Source organism: Rhamphochromis longiceps, linkage group LG16, assembly GCF_057381845.1.
Source record: "Rhamphochromis longiceps isolate RC_006_pf linkage group LG16, R_longiceps_female_GT1.1, whole genome shotgun sequence".
NCBI classification, from domain to species: Eukaryota; Metazoa; Chordata; class Actinopteri; order Cichliformes; family Cichlidae; genus Rhamphochromis; species Rhamphochromis longiceps.
The window spans coordinates 25,577,562-25,601,389 of record NC_140572.1 but is presented as its reverse complement, the minus strand read 5'-3'; the positions used below and the strand labels follow the sequence as shown (position 1 = coordinate 25,601,389).

The 23,828-nt window shown below is 41.5% G+C and overlaps 3 protein-coding genes across 8 annotated transcripts in view; 1 reads left to right on the top strand and 2 right to left on the bottom strand.

The window, feature by feature from the left end:
• Positions 1–637: 637 nt before the first annotated feature.
• On the bottom strand, positions 638–11,145 carry ehhadh (enoyl-CoA, hydratase/3-hydroxyacyl CoA dehydrogenase). Its single transcript, XM_085384217.1, has 7 exons — positions 10,890–11,145; positions 9,508–9,611; positions 8,429–8,598; positions 7,960–8,071; positions 6,492–6,596; positions 3,448–3,789; positions 638–3,017 (listed from the first exon to the last, which is right to left on the bottom strand). The coding sequence occupies exons 1-7, from the start codon at positions 10,961–10,963 to the stop codon at positions 1,765–1,767; spliced, it is 2,160 nt and encodes a 719-aa protein (XP_085240343.1). The 5' UTR covers positions 10,964–11,145; the 3' UTR covers positions 638–1,764.
• Positions 11,146–11,278: 133 nt separating this feature from the next.
• tmem41aa (transmembrane protein 41aa) lies at positions 11,279–18,044 on the top strand. The gene is made up of 5 exons (XM_085384227.1): positions 11,279–11,572; positions 13,152–13,302; positions 13,784–13,945; positions 15,810–15,948; positions 16,891–18,044. The coding sequence occupies exons 1-5, from the start codon at positions 11,391–11,393 to the stop codon at positions 17,103–17,105; spliced, it is 849 nt and encodes a 282-aa protein (XP_085240353.1). The 5' UTR covers positions 11,279–11,390; the 3' UTR covers positions 17,106–18,044.
• A 362-nt stretch (positions 18,045–18,406) lies between these two features.
• igf2bp2a (insulin-like growth factor 2 mRNA binding protein 2a) overlaps positions 18,407–23,828 on the bottom strand; it is a 69,332-nt gene continuing 63,910 nt past the window's right edge. For all 6 annotated transcript variants that reach the window (XM_085384218.1, XM_085384220.1, XM_085384219.1 and 3 more), the window contains one exon: positions 18,407–22,867. In XM_085384218.1, coding sequence (XP_085240344.1) covers positions 22,769–22,867 — 99 coding nt within the window. In that variant the 3' untranslated portion in view covers positions 18,407–22,768. The remainder of the gene's footprint in view (positions 22,868–23,828) is intronic.

The window sequence follows — 23,828 nt, the reverse complement described above, 5'->3', positions numbered from 1 at the left end:
CTATTTATTCTTAACACCTACGCATGGGCGTGCGTTATTTAAGTGCATTAACGGTTTCAGAAACTCTGCAGATCGGGGACAAATAAAGAAAGAAAGAAAGAAAGAAAGAAAGAATATGGAGCAATACATCAACACAAGCCAGCTGCTCAGCGTGGAGTGTTTTTACCGCTAGGTGGCAACCCGAACATCTGTTCATTGCTGGACGTGGGATGGGATTTACTTGAGAGTGAGCCATTGATTTCTATAAACGCAATTTAGAGTTGCGCGTCTCCCCCGGCTCTCCTGTGTCATCGCTTCGGCTGAGTCAGCAGAAAACACAGACCCAAGGAGACCCTGTGGACAAGTGACGTGGAACCCCGTGAAGAAGCCAAATAAAAGCGGTGCACAACGCTACACTTAAACATATTCAAGCCCCAAAATGCCTGCTTGAAGTAATCTGATTACATGTTACATATATAAATATAATGTAAAATGTTTAATTTAATTGAAATATATATATTCAGCTTATACCGATCACACTTTCCTTAATGATTCATTATTTGACTAAATAAACTTTAGATTTTAGATATTGCATCATTTTGATGAGGACCAATCATTCATTTTTTTGTATAAATCACAACAGATCAACACCTGATTGTATAAAGTCTTTATTGGAAGAGTCAGATTATACTGTGCAGTATCATTAGTGACAACCAGGAAAAGCAAAAAGTTAATTTACATTCAAACGTTAGCATATTATGTGCCATATATGTTTTTGGTAAACAATTTTAAAAGCACAAACTTAAGTAAAGACATTTTATTCACAATTATTAGTTTTATTTCCTCTGTAGAGCTTCATCTGCTGCAATACATTCGCTGGCTTCAAAGCCTGGTCAGGTCTGTTTTTCACTGTGGCCACTCCTAGTATTGTGTCCACCTCCGTGTGTGAATAAAGTAGACAAAATATAAGAAATGATAATACAGTCAAACTGTACAAACTGTCAGTAAGATCAAAATAAAACGAGGCTGCAGTTCAAATCCAGTCTGAGTGATGTTCTTATCCTTTGGGCTTTTAAATCTGTATCTGTTGGTGCCGAGTGCCCATATTTGTTGAGGGGTCTGGCTTTGCAGTGTCCAAGTCATACTTCCCCCATGGGGACAATAAAGTATATGTCTGTCTATCTACAGACAACACTGCCCAGCCTCTCCACAGTGGTCTGGTCCACCAGAGACAGAATGACTAAGTGCTTTGCTGAACGCCACAGGAGGTCCCTCCTCCCCGCAGTCATCCATCTCTGCTGAAGATGTATAATTTCTTCCTTCTGTTATTCTTATCAGCTGACATTTCACGTACACTAAGATGACTTGCTTCCTGCAAATATCCCCAGTACTGTGCTGTTCATCTACTCCCGTCACACTTTTCTTTCAGTTTATTTTTCCAAATTATGGTTAATTTTCCTTAAAGCGCGTGCCATTCTACTCCTGAAGATTTGCACTATAAATTTTTTGGATCAATCTATTGTATCAATCTTTATTACTGCTACTAATACACAATAGACACTGTTTTTATTAGTATTTCATGTTGAACATATTCATCTATGAGGTGAGCAATTTTCCTGTCACGATAAAAAACAAATGCGGTTGGCAAAGACAGGAGGTCCGTTTTTGGTTTAAGGTAAATGCATTTAGTTTTACAGGTGCTTCTTATTATTTGATTATGCAAGTCAACATTTAATCAGCTTGTAAACTCAGAAGTGCATTAACACATTAAAGTTGAAATGTTGTTTACAGCTGGCTGCGGACTTTCTTAATCACTTCCCTCCACTTTTGGATTGGTGGGCTGCCGCTGGCCACCAGCTTCCTGAGCAAGTGGCAGGGCTGCAGGCTGGGCACATCAGGGTGAGCCTGGTAGTAGTGCTCGAGCCTCTCAAGGACTTTGTTTAGGCCAACTGTGGCAGCGTAAAACATGGGGCCTCCGTGGTGTCTAGGCCAGCTGTAGCCAAACACGTAAATGACGTCGATGTCTTCAGGCCCTGCGGCTATTCCGTCCTCCAGGATGCGGAAGCCCTCATTGATCATGGAATAGAGGCAGCGCTCCAGCACCTCCTGGTGGTCTATGCGGTGTGCCACCAAAGCGTGCCGGGCTCGGTACTCATCAAGGAAGCTGTGCAACCAAGAGTCAGGCTTAGCCACCTGACTGCCAGGTTTATCATACTGATACCACCCTCTGCCTGTTTTCTGACCAAACCGTCCCTGCTCGCAGAGCAGGTCTCCCAGGGGGCTGTACCTACGACCTTGTCGGAGCCTCGTTGGCTGTCCCGTTGTTGGGTCGGGCATTGCCAAGCCATCAGCCATCCTCACTTTCCAGCCCACATCAAGCCCAGAGAGGTCAGACATTCTGAACACACCCATGGCAAACCCAAACTCCTCCAGCACTTGATCCACAAACTCAGGTGTGGCTCCCTCTTCCAACAAGAAGAGGGCTTGTTCCAAATACGGCTTCAGCATGCGGTTCCCCACAAAACCCCGACAATTTCCAACCGCCACACTGACTTTCCCAATTTTCTTTCCCAGTTGCATGGCAGTTGCCACAGCAAGAGGAGAGGATTTTGGCCCATAAACCACCTCCAGCAGCTTCATGACGTGGGCTGGAGCAAAAAAGTGCATCCCAACCACAAGCTCTGGGTTGCGGGTTTGACAGGCCAGCTGGTCGATATCTAATCCAGAGGTGTTTGAGCACAGGAACGTGCTAGGTTTACAAACAGCGGACAGCTGCTGAAAGACCTTCTTTTTCAGAGCCATGTCCTCAAACACAGCTTCGATGACAAGGTCGACATCTGCTACCGACTGGATGTTACGGCCGTAATTGATCTTGTCTAGAGCAGGAGCGACCCCACGTCTCTTAGCCCCTCGCTCCAACATGCCTGATATTGCCTGCTTTGCCTCCATCAGCTGCTTCTCTTGAGTCTCCACAGCTACCACGGAGAACCCTGCCTGTGCAAGGGCAACAGTTATGCCTCTTCCCATGGTGCCAAGACCTGAAACGACAAAAAAACAAAACAAAACCAAAAATCACGCTGACTATAGGGGGGGGAAAAATATCGGAACCAACAGCCATGCAAATGCCAGAGACATTTCTGTTAAATTACAGGATATAAATATATACACGGAACATTTTGTGCAATGCTAGACTGTAAATAGTTTTACATTGGCAGCATAGCGTTTTTCCAAAGCCTGCAATTTTAATACACAAGCTGCTGAGCTTCACATATCCAGATTGTCATACATCCAAGCCTCGCGGCAGGGAAGAGACATCCATTAAAACTCAGCTGAAGTGTAAACAAGGGCTTAGTTTCCATAGGCAACCTGGATGTAGAGATGCCACTCGGATAGTGAGATGAGTCAACGTGCTTGTGATAAATGAAAAGCTTGGGACAAGTAGAAATTAAAAGCCACAAAAGCCCTTACCAATCACAGCTGCTTTATGTACAGGCCTGGGCTTGCTCGTATCCCAGCGGGCTCCACTGGGCATGCTCCACCTGCCGACGGCTCTCTGAGCAAAGAAAAAGTACTGCAGAGCGCGGGCCTGGCCAGAGGTGAAGAGAGTAGCCATCAGCTCTCTCTCCCGCTCCATTCCCTGATTGTAGGGCAGGGTGGCCGCTGCGCGCACCGCCTGGACACACGCAATTGGTGCTATGGCTCCACGGGCAGTCCGGCGCACCCTCTGCATCACTTCCTCAAACAGAACAGCCACATCAGAGGGGCACAGACACGGATATGTGCTTATACGACGTGCATCCAGCGGCTGATCTGCAGGGGGGAAAAAAAAAAAGAGAAAGAAAGAAAAAAAGGACGATGTGACCCCAGCCGAATGATCGCCTGCTTTCAGCTTCGTCACACTTCTGACAGCTAAACCTGTAGTCTGCAATTACATTTCTGATTTCTGTGCAGATGCCTCTGCACAATTCAACTTTTCAAACCGAAAAGTGCCTCCCATCTTCCAGAGGTACCACTCTTTTCCACCTTCTCAAATTTGTCAACCAGCTCTCAGCACACACAGTCCAGGTGTAATTGGTTTTTCAGGCACACTCATCCACTCAATCACTAGATAGCCCGGTAGCTTATACGTGCAGAGGGATTTGACAGACCATTCCCAGATAATGGGAGGGACCTTGCCAGTTTACTGTTACCATTCACCTTGAATAACGCAGATCTGAAACAGAATGAAAAGCAAAACAGACAAAATAGCAGGTAAATTTCCAACTGTGAGAGCAAAGAAGAGAGGGGGGGATAAACTGAATTCGCAATCCTTTGAGCAACATCATTTCTCCCCCCACGCGCCAAATTACATGAAAAGATTTAATATAAAGATACTAAAACTTTCGAACGTAAGATTTCCCATCTGATGTGTTCAAGCTTGAGGAACAATGACTGTGAAGAAGATGACCACTCGGCTAAAACCTTGTTAAAAATCTTAATTCCCGTTCCTGTCTCCTCTGACGTGATTACATGGGACAGTAGTCAGAATCCTTCACAGCTCCACTGAATTACACTCAGCCATGGGTCTGGGCCAGAAACTGGGTCACCATGGCAAAGCTTAAAGGGACAGTGGCCATATTTGATTATGAGTATCCACTTAGTAAGGAGGTATTTTGCCTAAAACAACATACTGTAAGTGTGGAATGACTTATGAGGGTCATTTTAAACCAGTTTAATGCACATTCTGTCTACAATAAATGTCTGTGAAGTATTGTGTGTCAGTGCAATGCGATTCCTGTGTAATTTAGGAGAGTATTATTGAAGCGCTTAATCTGTAAATGGTCGAGCTGTGGATTTGTTGCGCAGCAGTTGGGAATCCTGGCCGTCCTCACAGATGTAACGGGACAGATGTTGCAACCGCTGGGGTAAAAAAGTTAATCTCGTCACCAGCCTCGACTCGCGAGCTTGCGTGTATATGGTGTGTGTTGTGAGTGTGTGTGAGTGTGTGTGTACATCTGCGAGGCCACACGTGCATCAGTTTAAGTGCAACTGCTCTTTGGATAAATATGTACCCACACACTGTGTGCACAGACTGATTGTACTCCGTGGGTGTCGTCAGCTGCGCGTCTCGATGTCACAAACAGTCACGCTCGGTTTGTAAAGTTAATTGCACATTTCTCGTCCCTACTTAAAACCCCTGCTAATCAACCTAAAAGACTGGAATATCTGTTAAAAACCTCCACAGATTCGGCCCGATCTCCTCAAATCTCCCATCTTGTACGCCGTTGGCTTCTCCGTCTGACTCACTCTAAGCCTCGGCTTTACCAACAACACTCACTTCCTCACCCACTCAAAGTCAACTTGGCAGTAGACTGCGGAGGGAAAAAAACAAAAAACATTTGTGTAAAAAAAATGTTTTTTAAAAAAAAAAAAAGCACAAGACTGTAATCATCTTTTGATTGTAAATCAAACCTAAAGACTTAACTGTTGACGTTTTGTGCAGATGTAGTGAGATTGCTGCCAACATAAATGCCTTCGAAATGAGCCGTCACTGCCAAGAAATCTCACCAGAGATGAAGATGACATCTCTGGAATAAAAATAAATAAATCAAAAAAAAAAAAAATCTAGCACGCACCCTACAGGGTAGTCATGAAAACATCATCTCACGTTCCTTTCGTGGAGAAGAAACATAAGCTATGCCGAGGCAGGACTAAACAAAATGTACCTTCCCCTCACCGAACCACACAGCAGAGTGGGTGGTGTGTGCATTATTCTGCAGTACTAGAGGGAATATAGCACTCATAAATGCTCAAATGAATAAAGGGAATAGGACATTCTGATATGCCTCTCCGCTTTCTTGCTGAGTGTTGGATGAAAGGTTTCATAGTACTTGTGTCTGTGTGCCTAATATGAGGTTGCTTAGCTTAGCGCAAAGACCGGTAAAAATTGAGGCTTTTTTCCAAAAAGTAAACTAGATGACTGAAAAATTTTGTCATACTTTTTCATTCAGGCTGAGTCTACCAATGCTTTCTGTCACTATTTATCACCATCTAGCAAATATGAATGGGCCGCTCTTTCCACTGACTGATAAATCATCCTAAACTACAGGGATGTGGCACACTTCGCAGCCCATTCAGCGAGTAAATGAGGCTGGTACGCACGTGTGGGGGAAATCCTCATCCTCCAAAATGACTGGTGAGGGCCCGTTATGAATATTCTAGGAAAGTTTGTCCCTTTTCGCCCTTCTGAATAATACAGCAAAAGCAGTGAAGACATCAGAGCACATCTGACAGATCCATGAAACATTTATGGCTTCTGTGGTGAAGGATCTGGCTGCTGCATTTTCTCCTTCCTTTTACTTCCACAACCTACATATCAGCGCTTCTTGATGTCAGACTCGCCTAAAATAACTGCTCTAGGTGGAATTTCTTCCCTGCTTCCACAGAATCAATTTTTAAACCAGTGAAGAGAGAGAGTATAATAAGCCAGTGAGTACCATTTGCTTCTTTTTTTCCCTTCATCCACATCTCACCTGCGACTCGCTGGGCAAACTTCACAGCTACATTCACAGTGTTGTGATCAGTAATCTGGTCCACTAATCCGAATTTCAGTGCCTCTGCGGCAGTCACGTGGTGACCTGTGGGAGACATGAGTGTCGTCAAGGCTCCATATGAATGATACGATGAACATAATATGAATTAATGATGACCGTTTCAGGTGACCTTGGCATTTAGACGCTTAGCTTAAAACCACATCATCTCCTGTTTTAGTTAAATAAAGGCAACGTCTCACAAAACTAAATAGCATAATAGAGTAAAATAGACTTTTAAAAAAAATCAAAAGATGAAGAATTATAGTTTGTGAGGAACATTTCAGACATTCTGAACAGGGCAGTGAATCGCTCCTGCAGCATCACATAGTAAAACGTTAATTCACGCTGACCTCTGCTGGTCATCAATGTAAACTGTCTCCTGGTTTATTTTGATTTTATTTTCAGTCACATGTGAAAAAAGAAAAAAAAAAAACCCTTGCTGTTTCCATAGGAATTACAGGGGTAAGCAGCAGACAGGTGCTGCTAATCAAATACAGTTAAATAAATGATCATTAGCAAGTGTGAGCATTTCTATGAAAGCAGGAGCTTTGGTAGACTGCCAACATCCAAACAAATTCACCTCAAGGTCACAGCGTGCAACAATCAGAGAAACGGCAAAAAATAAAAAATAAAATAAACCAACTTAAGAGCAACATCTTAGGCCTTAGTTTGTTCGTTAAATATTAAAGTCATGGTTGTACAATCAGAGACACACTGAACAAATATGACTTGTTTGGTTTCCAGGAGAAAGCCTCTTCTCTCCAGAGGCAGCACAGCTCTATTTGCAGAATTGCATCTGAACAAAACATAAGACTTCTGGAACAATGTGATTTGGACAAACGAGACAAAGTGGAGATGTTTGGTCATAATGCACAGAAAACAAAACACAGCATCAGCACAAACACCTCACAACAACAGTTAACCACTGTGGTGAAGGGCTGATCATTCAGACTCTGTATACCAAAGTATTCTAGAGTCAAATATGAGGCTCTCTGTCCGTGAGCTAAAGCTCGGCCAAAATTGGGTCATTGAACTGGACGATGAGCCCAACCACAACAGCAAATCTACAACACTTGCTGTAGGCCCAGTGACTAATATGCTGTGTTGAGACCTTAAGAGAGCTCTGTATACTCAAATGCCAGCAAACCTCAATGAAATGAAGCAATGTTGTAAACACATGATGTGAGAGGCTATAAAGTCAAACTATTGCCTCTATAGGCGGTTCTACAAGCTACTGAATAGTTTCTCATTAGTTTTTAGCAGGACTGCATACAGTGACACGTCTGGGTGCTTTATTATCAAACGTTTTAGGGCGTGCTCTTCTTCAGAAACCAAAAGTTGCTGGGAGTCGCCAAGTTTAGGAAACTTTATTAATCAAAGTCAGACAGTGTTAACTTCTTTCTGCTACCTGTGGTGATGAGGTCCAAGGCAGCCGGGACACCGATGAGCCTCGGCAAACGTTGGCTTCCCCCTGCACCAGGCAGCAGCCCCAGAGTCACCTCTGGAAGTCCCACTCTGGCCTGAAAAGACATAAAGGCACAAAATTTGATAAACGGGACGTACTGAACTGTGGAGGTTTAGACATTAGAGAAAAATGTTTCTGGAAATATTCTTTGAATATGATATGTGTTATTCTGCCTGGCTTCTGTGAGTGACATAAATATCAAATGTATTCTGGACAGATAAGAACCTTTTCAAGTCTGACAGACAAACTCACTCTTTTTCTAGACATTTGCAAATTTATTAAAAAAAACAAAAAAACATTATTATGCAAAAGCTTCACAACATGCCAGATACTGACAGACATCGATGCGTTACATCGCTGACATTAAAGAGACACTGGCTGACAGGGACAGAGATCTGAAGCATGAACTAACTTTAGAGTGTGCGATCCGATAATGACAGCCAAGTGCCAACTCAAGGCCTCCACCTAAAGCGATCCCCTCTATAGCTGCCACCACGGGCTTGGAAGCAGCCTCGATGGCATGGATCATCGGTATCAGGGGAGGCCCAGACATCTGTCCCCCAAACTCCTTGATGTCTGCTCCTGTTGCATAAATTCAAATTGACAAAATGATCAGAAACTTGGAGAAAGAAAGGTCATGATATGCAGATCAGCAATTCATTATTTTGTGTAGCTCTTTTCTACTTTTCTCAACCTTGTCTGACAGACATATTTGGGTTCTAGTTGAGAAAAAAAACACGTTTCTCTATTTTTCATATTTTATAGAATGAAACACAACGGTTAAGCAAATAAGCTCCAAGTTAAATGATGGTGGACATAATGACACAAATAGTTGAAAAATGTACAGTTTAGGATTATTTCTATGTGAAATTATTTACTTCTGGTTTTGCTTTTGTGTTTACACCTGCAAATGCCATGTATTGTATTGTTTACTGCATTATGTGTATGCAACAAATCACCTTTTAATGATGGAATATTAACATTAAATTAATAAAAAGGGCAAAAAAAAAACCTACTGAAAATGTGTTTATTTTGTTAGAGTATCACTAATATGTTTGGTTGCTTGTGAACTTCACTGACACAGCCACCCTGGGGCGCCTCTGTCAGTGCGCCCCAGGGTGGCTGTGGCTACAATGTAGCTTACCATCACCAGTGTGTGAATGTGTGCGTGAATGTGTGGATGACTGGATATGTAAAGCGCTTTGGGGTCCTTAGGGACTAGAAAAGCGCTATATAAATACAGGCCTTTTTTTTTTTTTACTTTGTTCCCTTTTTAGGGACTCGAGGTGCCCACTCTGAAGGGAACTCAAATTGAAGGGAAAACACCAGAAGAACAAAGTGGGATCAACTTGATCCAATCTGTCATGGAGCATGTTTTTAAAATATACTTTAAAAAATAATTTCAATAGGATAAGTGAAAGAAGATGGGCAGACAGAGACACTTACATTATAAAATAAAAAAAATAAAAATAAAAAAATAAATGTGCATACCCCCACAGAATATCCCATTCTGGCCACAGATGACCACAGACTTCACTTCTGGCTCACTGAGTGCTCTCTGCATCAAGTCCACAATGCCTTGCCTCACCGCTGCACTGCATGAGGAAAAAGTCACGACTTTATTTGGCCTTTTTTTCCACCCTTTGTGAAATTTGAAACTTAACAGTAAACTGTTCTGCTGTAGCCCTTCTTCACAAATTTAAAATAAAAGCATGTAACAAATACAGGCACAGCAGTATAAACTTTGATAATTAACATCTATGTACTTTATTTTTTGATAATTTTATCTTACGAAGCTAATAAAATGCATCATACAGTCGATTTCCCGTTAAGGTACACATCAGAATAGAATAAAAAAAAAAACAAAAAAAAAAACAAGATGAGAAAATGTCTATAAAACAGGGCAACGATAGCATAACTAAGGAGTAAATAGATTCATTTATTGCTACAGCTTAAGTGACTTAAAGTAAACTTGTGAGGTCCAGTAAAGGTTCCAGGGTCCAGTAGATCACACTGTGGTTGGGTGAGTTTTTAGTGAGCTGTTAATTAATCACAGTTCTCTGTTGTAATGTATTAAGCCTCAAGCTGTTCCTAAAGCAGCGGTGGTAATAAATCACCCTGAAGTAAATGCCGTGAATGAGATTAACCGATCACTAAAATGTACTTAAAGGTATGAAAACCTACTGACTCTATATGCAGAAGAATGGCAGCTGCCAGTTTAGGAATAATCTGCATGATGAGACAGCCGTCTATAAAAAGTACCAACTACAAAACCTTTGTGTCTATTTGTAAACAGGCTGTAGACACCAGGGTTTATGAAGGGGTGTATATAAAATAAACAAAGGACCTGTTTTGCAAGTAGCGACTCTGCGCTCTACATTATAAGCAATCCACTTCTTTATGGCAAATTAAAATATCTTTATACAACTAATATGGTATTTGTTTTAATTTTCTACTCCCCTCTTGGCCAGATTTATTTAAAAAAACATTAAGTATGATAAGTCTTTTTACTGGATAAATAAAGGACATAACAGTCACTTCAACTTTGGCACAGAAAGACTTGATATCACTCATGTTTGACAGATTATGGTTCAAGCCATTTACAACAGCAATCAGAGGATCACTCTCTCTGACGCCACCCTCTGGTAAAACCCCTGAGTTACTATCTTCTGGTGCACAAAGCTCTCTTTCGTGATTTCTACTTTCTACTTTTCTACTTGTTCTTGTGTAAGCTGCAAATTGCTGTTGCAGCTACAGCTCTACTGTATATAAAATCAATCAGGCACATGTGAATTCGCATTACGAGACACGCTAAAAAATAGAAAAATGCAGTATAAGAAGTTGTGCAGACCAAGTTCATTAAATCGGCTCACCTGAGTGCATTAACGGGAGGACTTTGGAGAGTAATCAAGCCCACGGATCCCGAAACGCGAGTGTACTGAGCCATGGTGTCGAAGGAATACTTGGAGTTGTCGCACTCTCTTTTTTGCAGTGCAGACTGAACTTTGAAACTTGACTTTAATCCAGTTAGCAATCCTTCATCACCTTTGTCACACTTCCTCCCCCTCCGTGTAAACAAACGCTCTTCTTCTGCGGCAAACACTCGCGCTTATCGCCCCCTATCGGAAGCAGAGAATATAAATAATTATTTTTCCCCGCCTTTTATATTATTCATATGTACTTTAATCTGACTATTAAATTATAAGATATACTTGTGGGTGCTAGTGGGTTAGTAATTTGAATATTTTAACTGTTCTATTGACATGGGGATGTGACGTCACTGCGGCGGTTGGTTGCCGCTTCTTGCCGTTGCTATTCTCGCTGACAGCAACCGGGACGTGAAGCTTTTTTCTGGCTATCAAACTCAGGGGAACATGCGTTCACTCGTAGGACTAATTACGGTTGTCGCCGCAGCCAGCTTGTATCTATATTCCCTGTCCTTGTACCTTCCCGCGGGACCAAGAAAGCGTTCTGTCCGGAGCGCCGAGGCTGGACATGTGTCCGAGGAGCAACAGCAGCAGCCCGGCGACTCCTTAGACGAAGAAGAACCCAGCAGGTGACTGGTATATTTAGCCGCTGGCTGGTAACCCATAGTTTGGGGCTTTGTTATATGCTGTGCATAATTTAGCTTTATTTAAATTGGACCCTGCTGGGTCACTAGTAAGCTAATGTTAGCATGCAGCTCATAAGGCACAGGCAGCGTATGTGCAGGCTTTTAACCCCCCTTCAAAAAGCAGTGACTCTAAAAACTAACTAACTCTAACTGAAGCCTCTTTTGGAAAAGCTAAAGTTAAAACAGCAAGTCCAGTTTTTGCTTCTGTTTTAACTTGTGAGGGTTGTCATCAGGTCATAATTGACAAGTGCTGTGTTGTTGTTTACTGTAGAAATGTAATTTGGTTTTAATACAGTAGATTAACAGTGTCCAGCTCTTCCTGCATTATTTTGCGTTTATCTGGGCTCAACCTTTTTTTTCCCACTGAAGTGTAGTTTTGGTAATGAATGAAAAAGAACACGCTCAAAGCTGTGTCATCCCAAACCAAGTCACGATTTTTCCCATATAAAAGTTGCACCAAGCCAGGACTCTAAATTACATGCAGAGCATTCAAGTTTTCAAGCGAGGTCCCATTTTTGAGTGAGGAAACCTCCTTCCGGTGTTTGTGTCATTCAGATACTTCATAGAAAGAGGTGTAATGGGATCCTCATATCATTCATTAGCCTAAAATAATACTTTTGCTCATTAGGTACACTTTTTGACTGCTTGTTAACACAAATGTATAATCAGCCAATCACACGGTGTGAGTGGCAGTTCTCTGGGTGAACATGGCTTGTTTTCACAGCACATCAAGCCCTGAATCAGATGGGCTACAGGGCAGAAGATTACATAGGAAAAGGAAACTGATGCTGGAATTCAAAGCAGATTTTTCAGCACCCTCTGGGTACTTTTGTACCAGCTGACCATTGTTTATCACCACAGCCTACCTGAGTGTCATTGTTGACCAGGTTCTTTCCTTTATAGCAGCAGTGTGTCCATTGTCTTCTTCCAGAAGAATAATGCACTGTGTCAGATACACTAAATCTGGTTTCTTCAACATGAAAATTAGGTCATTGCACTCAAATGGCCTCCACAGTCACCAGATCTCAATCTAATAGAGCACCTCTGGGATGTGGTGGGATGGGATATTTGCATCCATAAATGTGCAGCTGACAAAATCTGCAGCAACAGTGTGATGCTAACTGTTTGACTCTGTCTCACAAAGAATGAACTTTTCAAAGAAACTCACTTCATTCTTTGTACTTATCTTGGATTGAAGTGAGATTTGTCAATAGTAAAACAGATGGTAGTTAGAAAAAATTGCAGTTTCTTTAAAAAATAGCTTAGTTTTTTAAGTGATGTAAAAAGACTGTTTTGGTATCAGTTTTAGCAGATTTTAGCAGATTTAGGTATAGGTATAGAACCATGTTTGTAGTCCCATCAGCAATCACATGGGTTACTCTTTTGGGTATTTAAATCTAAAAATAACTTTAAGTTAAAACATTTTTGATCACAATGATATTTTTTCTGTGCTGCCGGTCTTTCTGTGAACATGAAACTGGCCTGACAGAAATGACTAACTTAAATGTGAATGTTCTCACAGGTTAAAGTTCCCTTCAGACTTGGAGGAGCTCCGGGAACTCGCTGAACTCTTGCAGTTCTACAAGACAGAGCACACTGGATATGTCCTGCTCCTCTTCTGCAGTGCTTATCTCTACAAGCAGTCCTTTGCTATTCCTGGATCCTCATTCCTGGTAAGGTAATGTCCTGTGTACAGATAGATCCAGGATGATAAGGCAAGCATTGTGATGAGCACAAAACTGGTAGATTTCTTGTGCTGGTTGTCTTAAAAACACATGTAAAATCCTTTTAATGAAGCATTTTGTATGTTTAAATACATTACGAGAACACATGGGCTAAAATATGCCAAAAGTGTCACATCTTGTAGGTGTGAAAAGATTACATTTGCATGCAAGATGAAGGAAAATTCAAAAGGCACTTGGGCAGCATGCGGTATGCAGCTTGTGTCTCTTGTTTAAATAAATGCGGAGGATAAAAGAATATTCAGATAATGCAAATGACAATCTGAGTGGGCAGAACTGCCAAAATACTGGCTTCACACCAGTGTTAGATCACAAAGTATTTCTCTCCTTTCGCATGTAGAGACGCCACAGAGCTGTGTGTCAGATGATGCCTATTAACGCGGGCTTTTGGTCTCCATTTGTCATTGTGTAGAACATTCTTGCGGGAGCTATATTTGGACCCTATCAAGGACTGCTGCTTGCCTGTGTGCTCACAACTGTGGGCTCTACAATGTGCTTCCTCCTCTCCCAATTCTTTGGAAAACACTACATTGTGAACCTCTTCCCAGATAAAGTCTCCACATTGCAGAGAAAGGTATGACTGGGCTGTCACACAAACAAAACACGCTGAAGGAAACAAAGATAGTAAGTTTTTGAAATACCGGTGGACTAAAATTAAGTTGTTTTCTCAGAGATCAACTGTTAATTTGGCTGTGTGTGCTGTAAATAAACAGTAAAGAGGGCTACGCTTTATCTTATTTACAAAAATCAAAGGTTTTACCTGTCAAGCTATTATTAACAATAATACTTCCTACAAGAAGACATTGGCCATATCATATTATCACTTTAAGAAATCCAGTATACTCATTTTTACAAATAGAATCTGATAAATCAGTGACTTCTTGTCCTTGAAAAGGAAGAAATGGTTGACAGGTGTAATTTCAGACTCTGCTGTCAAATATGTAGAAGCGACATTGTTGTGTTCCCACACGAAGCCCAGGAGAAAGTTTGACACAGAGCCAGCCATAACCTAAAATTTCAGAGAGAACAGCTACCACAATGTCAGCTTTCTTTGTTAGGAAGGCCTTTCTACTTCAGGCTGTATGTGTGCTTATGTGAAAGGGGGTGTTTGCTACATCACTCTTCTTGCTCATAAAATAGATTGAGTCCCACCTACTCCAGTCAGAGACACCTGGTGATAGAGCAGGTGATGGAGATCTGTAAAGAATATGAAATATGTAACCACTGAAGGCAATACTGCTGGCTCAAAGAAAAAAAAAAAAGACAACAGGACAACGCTGGCAGGAAGTCATTAATCTTGTGAATTCACGAGTTTGTGTTGTTGTTGTTTTTGTTTCTTTCTGACAGCTGCACATTAATTCAATTCAATTTTATTTATATAGCGCCAAATCACAACAAAAGTCGCCTCAAGGCGCTTCATAGATACAGAGAAAAACCCAACAATCATATGACCCCCTATGAGCAAGCACTTTGGCAACAGTGGGAAGGAAAAACTCCCTTTTAACAGGAAGAAACCTCCGGCAGAACCAGGCTCAGGGAGGGGCGGCCATCTGCTGCGACCGGTTGGGGTGAGAGAAGGAAGACAGGATAAAAGACATGCTGTGGAAGAGAGACAGAGGTTAATAACAGATATGATTCAATGCAGAGAGGTCTATTAATAAATAGTGAGTGAGAAAGGTGACTGGAAAGGAAAAACTCAATGCATCATGGGAATCCCCCGGCAGCCTACATCTATCCGATTGTTAAGTGATGACGTGACGAATCCTACTTCCGGGCCTAAAGTAGTCTGCGTTTAATATGGCTTTTGTGTTGTTAACATGTTTAATGTTATGTATTTTCTTCTATTTAATCAATCAAGTCAATTTTTTTTTTCTCTTAAGTTTTAATAATTAAACCGAAAGAGATCAAATGCAGTAAAACCTGAGACATGGCTTTGCTGTGTGGGTCACAAAAAGAATAAGTTGAAGAGAACTGATCAAACACGCTCCTATGCACAGCTCACATGCTGACACAGCAGTGGCTCTCCCTGACCTAAAGTACTCCCTGGTGCTGAATGCTGAGTGGAGTCAGCTGCAGAGGGCGGTGCCAAGGACAGGAGAGAGAGATAACCCACGCGCACAGGCAAAATAAGGTAGGCCTGCTGGGCCTTTAACGGACGTATATGTACTGACAAGATGAGCTTCTTCGTAGCTGGTGGGTGTTTGGCAAATATCCGAGTATACTGAGAGTTATGCCAGATTTGGATTTGCATTATTATTCACCAAAAGGACTACTTGACTGTAACGCTTTGAAAAGATGACTCTTGGTATAGTTTTGCTGATGAGTTAACTTGCGCGTGACTAGTTGATGTGAACAGGGGACGAGAACAATGACACACACCTGCCGCCTGCCTCTGTAAATATCTCCAGCCCCTCTGATCTGTTCTCCTTGTCTTCCAGGTGGAGGAAAACCAGGACTGTTTGTTCTTCTTCCTGCTCTTCCTGAGGTTCTTTCCCATGACTCCCAACTGGTTTCTGAATATGTCTGCCCCAATTGTAAACATCCCCATCACCTTCTTTTTCTGCTCAGTCTTCATTGGTAAGCACACACAGATTTTCTGCTTGGTGACACTAAGTGAGGTACGTCTAGCACTCCACATTGAAAACAAAATACTGGATGACGATCAGCTTCAGCTTTTAAAATAGTCAGTCACTATTGACAGGCTAAAACCAAGCTTATTAGCTTTAACTTTTTGAATTATCGCTTCCTGGAAAACTCTGCTATATCTATTAATACGCCTCTAGATTTAGATAATTCTGTGCCTATAAAAAATCATAACCATATCTGACTTAAACTGACTGATTTCCTCGTCTTTAAACGAGTTGCAGGCATCTTTGATCTGGTCATGGTCATTAAACTTGCACAGAGAGCAACAACCTCTTTGACTTTGACTTTCAGGTTGAAAGTTAATCATATCATTAATAGAAAAGGAACAGAACAGGTATAAATGTTGGCAACAGTGTCGGCCACATGTGGGCTCTTAGTATCCAGCGCCCATCACACACATGAAAACATTGTTTTTTCCTTACTAATTTTGATAAATGCATTTGTTTGTTTTTAAGGGTATTAACAAAATTATTACTTATATGTTCGAAATAAAAATCGGATTGATTGTGATGTTGTTACTTACCAGCTCGTGCCAGGCCTCCTACAGCTTGCATAAAACCTAATTAAACTCCTCTTCACAGCACAGACTTAAGCCTGGTTTCTACATAGATATGCACACTAAGAATTTATATGGTGGCATATGCCAACACTCCGGTATAACCACATGAGTTGTAATAGAGTAAAAACAAGTAACTGTTTTTTAAAGGGGGGGAAAAACACAGTTTTCATGTGATAGCATAGGGTTAGGATTATGGGTTCTTGGGCCTTACAGGGTTAAGCAACAACAACACAACGCTGCATCTGTCATTGCAAATTAAGTTACCCATCGTGTTTCAGCACAATTTGTTCTTGCTCTATTGTCCGCTTCTTCAGGCCTCCTGCCATACAACTTCATCTGCGTCCAGACAGGCGTCATGCTATCCGAGGTGTCATCGCTGGATGACTTGTTCTCCTGGGAGCGGCTCCTGCAGCTGCTGGCCATCGCCTGCATGGCTCTGCTGCCTGGTGCCCTCATCCGCCGCTTCAGTCAGAAGCGACTCAAACTTGGCATCCAGTCACAGAATGGACTCGATAAGAAGGTCCAGTGATCCATCCTGGGACTGAGTTTGTTTGTTAACATACTGATGCCTTCTGCCCTCGAGAGCGAATGAAACACACACACACACACGTGTAAAGTGCTTTACTGTTGCAGAGCCACCTGGACAAATCACAGTGGGAGTATTTGAGGAGAATTATGTCGTACCAGATATTTCCGTGCCACATGTTGGCACAGCAGTAAATGTTTATAGATGTAGGAATGTACAGTGGTGACACGAAGGGGCGGGGGGCATTTTAAGGAAATTTTGCTCTTGCACTCATGTTCAGAAAGCAAGTGTTCAAAGTGCCTGTTGTGGAGTTTTGAACTCACACTTCTACCTCCATGAGCACCAGAAAGAGATGGTGTAAATGTTTGATGGTTTTGTGGGGCTTTTATGATTTTTCTTTTTGGTTTATATGAGTATGTTATGTTTTTTTTTTTATTGTTTTGACAATCGCTTCTTGCAGTTTCAGTGTTAATCTTTCTTTTTTTGGGGGGGGGGGTCATTTAGAGGCCAGAATTTGACCTCTGGAAAAGAAGCGTGACCGGATTAAATGGCTTGTTATATGGGACGTGTTTAACGTGTTAAGGTGTTCTCTGGTATTGTCTGAAAACCGATGTGCAGTTAATTTGGGTGACTGGAAGCTTTAATCCTGCTAGAAAAAAATCCTTCTTTGCAGTCTTTTTGTTGGTTTAGCAGTAAAATGTCTTTCTTCTGATTTGTATATTTTGTTTTAATGTATGGGTTTCAAATTTAATACTTGGTGATCTTGTGCACGGTGCAAGATGAAACAGAACCACTGAGGAGAAGCTCCAGTGCACTCGGTGGATGAAGGGATTTTTTTTTAATGGTTTTACTTACATCGGGCTTTTTTTCAGTGTGACTGACCTTTGGTGTGTCAGATTGTGAGAGGTACAAAACCTTTGAAATAATAAAACGTGAAAAGTTTTCTTTCAAATATTCTTTATTGCTCAGATCCAGGTTGCTCAGCAATACAGTTCACTCACAACTCAAAACAACAGCATGGCTGTTACCAGAAAGGCACGGATCCACGAGATGTAGTAACATTGGATCATATGTCTGTCCAGTGCACAGTCACCAATTACCTTGAGGTGTTTTTGGGACCTTTTGGCCTGTGGGAAATGTAGGACGTGAGGGTTTGTGACCTACTGAGGAAACAAAAGGAATCTCCCAAATGGTGAAGAGCAGTTAAGAGTCGGATCGATGTAAAACCACAAATTGAAGTATAGTGCTATATGACGTGTAGTACATACTGGATCGCCTGCAATAGTCTCATGCAAGTCTTTGCATTTTTCTCAGTTCACAAGTTAGGACGACAAAAAAACAAAACAAAAAAAAAAAACCACTGCTGTGGTTCTGCACATCTGACCAGACTTGATCCTTCATCACCTGATCCATACTTGTTTTTGTTAATTTGGATGGTGTTGAATATTCAGTCCCATAGGCAGAACAACTTTTACCAGCACTTTTATTTTCAGACCTGGTTACTCTGCCCACTCATATCTACTTTGCATTTTCTTTTTCTTATCCCCCCACCTCCCCCATCCCAATCTTAAAATCTGTTTAAAATCCTAGCTAGGACACAATTTAACAGCAAGTAGTGATCTAACATGACTGGATAATAAAGAATCCCAGCTACTGCTCCAGACTACATTTAATCAGTGTAACTGACAAGAAAACCAGATCAACAGAAAACGAAATAAAGCCTAAGTTATTCAACCGCTGTGCGATATGACTAACAGCACTGTGCGTCCTTAGTGATGCGAGTGTGTTTTTTCTGATACTGAAATTAATGCCTAGCAACACCCTACTGAACCTAGAAACGCCAAAATCCTTGGAAGTAAAAAAGAAAGTTACTATGATGTTTGCAGGTTTTGCCTCAGATTGTGGCTGAGGGGAAACCTGCTCTTCTAGTAAAGAGCCAAAAACACAAGAGAGGCGGAGGCCTGAGGAGTCCTCTGCAATGCGAGAAAAGAACTTCAAATCTGCTCTAGGAAAAAAAAAAAAAGAGGGGAAAAAAACCCTACTCCTGCCAGTCAGACAAACCGTAAGTGACAAGATTCAATTTTCCAGTGCTACTGCGAACAGACATGCCCTACTAAAGTGAAGCAGCCCACCGCAGGAGTCAAGCGCTCCAACAGAAGCACTGTACTGCATTCGTGTGGGTAAGGTCAGGGTAATTGAATCAGGTCTGGCGAGCTAACATCATCAGTATGAGGTACTGTACCGGCTGTGGTGGAGGCGTGCTGAAGCAGCCCCAGGCATTGTGTGAGTTTGATAGACCTTTATGTTTTATTTTGCTAATCTGTGTTCACTGGGACCAAAAAAAAAAAAAAAAGGATCCTCATCTGATGGAAAAAAAAAAAAAAATCCCTAAAATAGTGCCAAAAACAAACTAACTTTTACTACATCATTTATTTATTATATTCCTTTACCCTACACTGGTTTTAGTAACTAACTAAGTCAGCCTTGGATTCAGAGGTAATTCTGAAATGTACAGCACAAAAAAAAAATAAATGTAATAACCGGTAGATCGATGAGAAAACCATTTAGAGGTCAGCTTGAGGGAGCCTGTGACGCTCTAAACTTCTCCCACCATTTCTCACAATGCAGGCGCAGACTTGTAGGTGTTATAGAGAGACAGAAAACGATGCATTAATGTGCGACTATTGTACATGTTTACAGATATACAGTTATCCTGTCGTACACAGTGACATTTCAACGACTAGAGTTGTTCTACATTCTACACAGAAGACTAGGGCTTCACACCACGTTCAAGAGTCCTGTCAGTGTATTTTTGCAGCTTTGTGTTTTCATCAAATCAACCCCAGAGGATGCTGTTATCAAATAGAGCTGGTAAAATTGGGTTGTTATAAAAAAAACAAAACAAAAGTAATTAATTTTTTTATGTTATTTTTTTCCACAAGTGAATAAACGTCGTGGTTTGTTGTTAAAAGTCTCAAAAAACCTGGAGGTACGGTTGGGAAAAACAAACAAAAAAAACAAAAACAAGAGGTACAGTCGGTTAGTTTCTGTTTCTATCAACTGATTTTTCTTTTTTTTTTCGTTCTCTTTAATTTCTTTGAAGGTGAAATCAGTACACAACATCCACATTCAGAACCACATCGGGCAGGTATGTACCCCTTAGATCCTGCTCTTCATTCCTTTCTAGCAAACAAAAAAAAAAACTGACTTGGAAATTCTTTTGTATCATTAAGAGGTTGTATGGCGTCCAGGCAAACAGTCCGACAACGTTGACTACGGTTATTTTAGTTGATTTTTTCTTTTACAAAGTTTCACTAGTCGGCTGGACCTGAAGAGAGTAGAGATTACTGTAGATCTTTTATCTTTTTTTATTTCATTAAAAAAGAAAATTAAAAACGCTCAAAATGATTAGTTAACAAGGCATACAAAAATGTGGAAAAAGGGAGAAATGAAAGATTGGACTGAGGTACCCTGAAGCCTGAGGTAGATCACAATACTGACATGCGCACTGTTCACATCCCGACCACAAGTTAACGCGGTGGTTCACTTTTACTGCTTTCCTATTTTTTCAGGTTTTTATTCATTATATTATTATTCATAGTCTAGTTTTTGTTTTAGTTTTTTTCAAGAAAATAAACACTTCCCTTCAAAATAATATGGCAGTGTCCCACTGAGGAAAAAAAGAAAAGGACTTTGTCTTCTTTTTGTTTCTTATCAATAGCTCTCATGACAAAATAGGAAAAAATAGATTCATAAATATTACTCTCTCTTTTTATATATATATACACACACACGCACGCACGCACGCACGCGCACACACACACACGGAGGAAGCTGTGCGTATTGGCAATAACCTTGCGTCTGGAAGATGAAGCTGATGGGTGATGTATGAAAGGTGACAAAATAAGGCAACAAGCTTCTATGTTCTTCAAAGTAAAGCACAAAGGGACACCAGGACCTGCGTGTCCAGCGTGCCCGCAGAGCAGGCGGCCAACTCGCCAAAATAAAATTTTTTAATAAAAATCTTTTTTAAAAAAGTGAAAAGAACAGAGAGCAAGAGGATGACAATCTGTGTCGTGTGCCGTTTGGCCTGGCCTGCTGGACACGGCAGGGGTGATATCTGTATTTTTTTCTAAAAAGGCTGCATTTTGTACATTCACAGCTGTCATGCCATTTTTAGAAAGCTCCCTGACAAGAGAGGGTTAAAGCCAAACGCGGCTGCGGCTGGTCGTGTACCACAGGTCATACAGCGCCTCCCTAAAATCCAACCTCGCTGCCACCCCACACACCAGAGGTCTGCACCCTCCCTCCCCCTAACCCTCCCAACCCTGCCCCGAACCCTGTCCCCCTCCTTTACCGGGCCCTCAGCTCACATTCTGTGCTGGCCCTTGCGACGTCCTCATAAGGCCAAGCGTGTGGCGGCGCGCGTCCGAAGAAGACCGGTTAACGGGCGAACGCGCACCGCTCGTTAAGACGTCAGTTTTTGCTCTGATTAAAGAGGAGACGACGAGCGTGAACACAGACGATGTCTACTGCACAGCATGACAGAATTTTACTGATTACAAAAAAAAGAAAGAAAAAAAGAAAAATCCCTCAGTTGCATTTAACCTCTCTTGAGCAAAAGTGGCAGTCAGTTCAAGGTTATCAAAAAGCTACGGAAATTTTTTTATCCCATTTTAAAAAAAAAAAAAAAAAGAAGAAAAAACCCAAACAAAAACAAAAGAAAAGACATGGTGTCTGATGAGAGAGTGATGAGAAGTGAAGCAGAAATTAGAAGAAAAGAGAGAAAAAAAAAAAAAGCTTAGTATCAGATATGAATGGTGAGATATATTTGAAAGGGACGTTATCTTTTGCGTTGGCACACACACAGGCTTGTTACAAAGACTCAGAACCATTCACCTTATTTACTTATAGGGGTTTTCTTTTCAAATTTCAGTGGCCTAAAAATGGGAACAAACAAGGGGAGGCTGTCAATCAATCGATTACTCAGTCAATCAATCTCAGGTACAAGCAAAATACTAACACCAAGCTCTACTGTCATTTTGATGAATAAAATAACAGAGCATGCTCTCAGTGTGTATCCATACACGTTTCTACTGCATTAATACTGCTAAGGATATTTGATCTCACAATCTAAATATCTCAAACACGCGTGAGAGAAGGAGTCCGCTGTCGCTGGCTCTCGCTCTAACCCAAAATATCAATCACAATGCCTCGTACACGCTCGTGTTAAAATAGAGTTGCATTTTCTCCTTTTCTTTTTTTAGGCCTATGTTAGTCCAACTAAAGAGATAACGTTATGCAGGGAGACAAACTAGTTTTTTTTTAAACCGTGAAGACAACAGTTCCCAAATTTTCTGCCATTTCCGCCTTTCTTGTAGGTTTTTTTTTTTTGGTCTTTTTGTTTCTTTATTAATTTTTTTTTTTTTAAGCTTCAGTACGATTTCTCCCAATCTATCTGCTCTCACAGGGCTGGCAGTGCACACAATGCCCTCAGCCTTTGGCTCTCACTTGTGTCCCCCCTAGCGAAGTTCTTTGGTTTTGATCCCGGTGCTGCTGGTCAGCCCTGCATGTCCCCCTTGGCCTTGGCCTTAGTCTGGATAGGTCTCTGTTCATTTGGGAGGGCTACATTCATTGGCTGGTGCCCACTGGAGCCACCCGGCTGGTCACTTGGAGTGGTGCGGTGACACAGCGGCGCCCTGCTGGTGCTTCTGTTCCTGCTGTTTGACCTGCTGAATGATCTCCCGGATCTTCCTCTGTGCAGTCTGTAGGAGAGATCAAGAATTAACACTGCAGCAGAACATAACAGGTTCAAGTAAGAATAATGAACAAAGTAAAGGACAATCATCAATAAAAATACAAGTGTAGACAGATACATTTAGGTAAATGCAGTATGCAAGCTTTATCTGAAAGAAAGCGTTACAGATATGAGCAGAGCAACATCCAAAGCTGTGTGTGTGTGTGTGTGTGTCTCCGCTTGTTTGTCAATTTTAATATTGCAGAAAATGCATGAGCCGATTTAAACTGCGCTCAAAAAGAAAAGAAAAATACAATTTTATACCATTTTTAAAGCACTTGGATGCATTAATCTGACTGCAGCCAACTGAGCCAACTAAATGTGATACGTGTGAAAGCCAGTGAACAGCTACCCATTTGTTTTCATTTTATTATTACTAGTTACTCATATAGACAGTTACATAACAGTTACATGCAGCACATTCAGCTTTGGGCTGATTAGATTTCTCCAACATCAGAAAACTTTCATGTCCAGCTGGTTACAATGAAAACAAATTGTACTACCAGCTGTCTACATCTGCCAAGCAAAAGATATGCGCAGCTAAGAGCTCAGCCAAGGGGGGCAATATTAATGTTAACATCCTCTCCTGCTGTCACAACCATGAGCCTCTCATTACAGGCAGATGGATGCTGCCTTCTACACAGTGATAGTAACGGCAGGCGGCTCGGCAGAAAGGAAATCCTTTTCACATAACAGAGGTCTGCACAAGTTTATAATAACTGGGTCACGAAAAAGGTTTTAAGGTTTTTAATCCATTACAGGCACTTTGAGCAACACAATATGGCTGCCATTTAGTTCAATTGTAGCAGGCAGACATTTATGCATCTCAAAAAAAAAAAAGGGGGGGGGGGGGGGGGGGGGCGCGGCGGCTGCTCACACTAAAATAATCTAGATGGTTTTAGCACTGCAGGCCAGAAGAGAATACACAT

What these genes read in the sequence shown, in the direction of transcription:
- ehhadh (XM_085384217.1), bottom strand. Translation starts at nt 10,963, where the DNA reads ATGGCTCAGTACACTCGCGTTTCGGGATCCGTGGGCTTGATTACTCTC. An exon ending in CTTGGACCTCATCACCACAG is followed by an intron (nt 6,597 to 7,959) that starts GTAGCAGAAAGA and finishes TGTCTCCCACAG; the next exon opens with GTCACCACGTGACTGCCGCA. An exon ending in GTTTGCCCAGCGAGTCGCAG is followed by an intron (nt 3,790 to 6,491) that starts GTGAGATGTGGA and finishes TCCCCCCTGCAG; the next exon opens with ATCAGCCGCTGGATGCACGT.
- tmem41aa (XM_085384227.1), top strand. Translation starts at nt 11,391, where the DNA reads ATGCGTTCACTCGTAGGACTAATTACGGTTGTCGCCGCAGCCAGCTTG. An exon ending in TCTCCACATTGCAGAGAAAG is followed by an intron (nt 13,946 to 15,809) that starts GTATGACTGGGC and finishes CTTGTCTTCCAG; the next exon opens with GTGGAGGAAAACCAGGACTG. An exon ending in TTTCTGCTCAGTCTTCATTG is followed by an intron (nt 15,949 to 16,890) that starts GTAAGCACACAC and finishes CCGCTTCTTCAG; the next exon opens with GCCTCCTGCCATACAACTTC.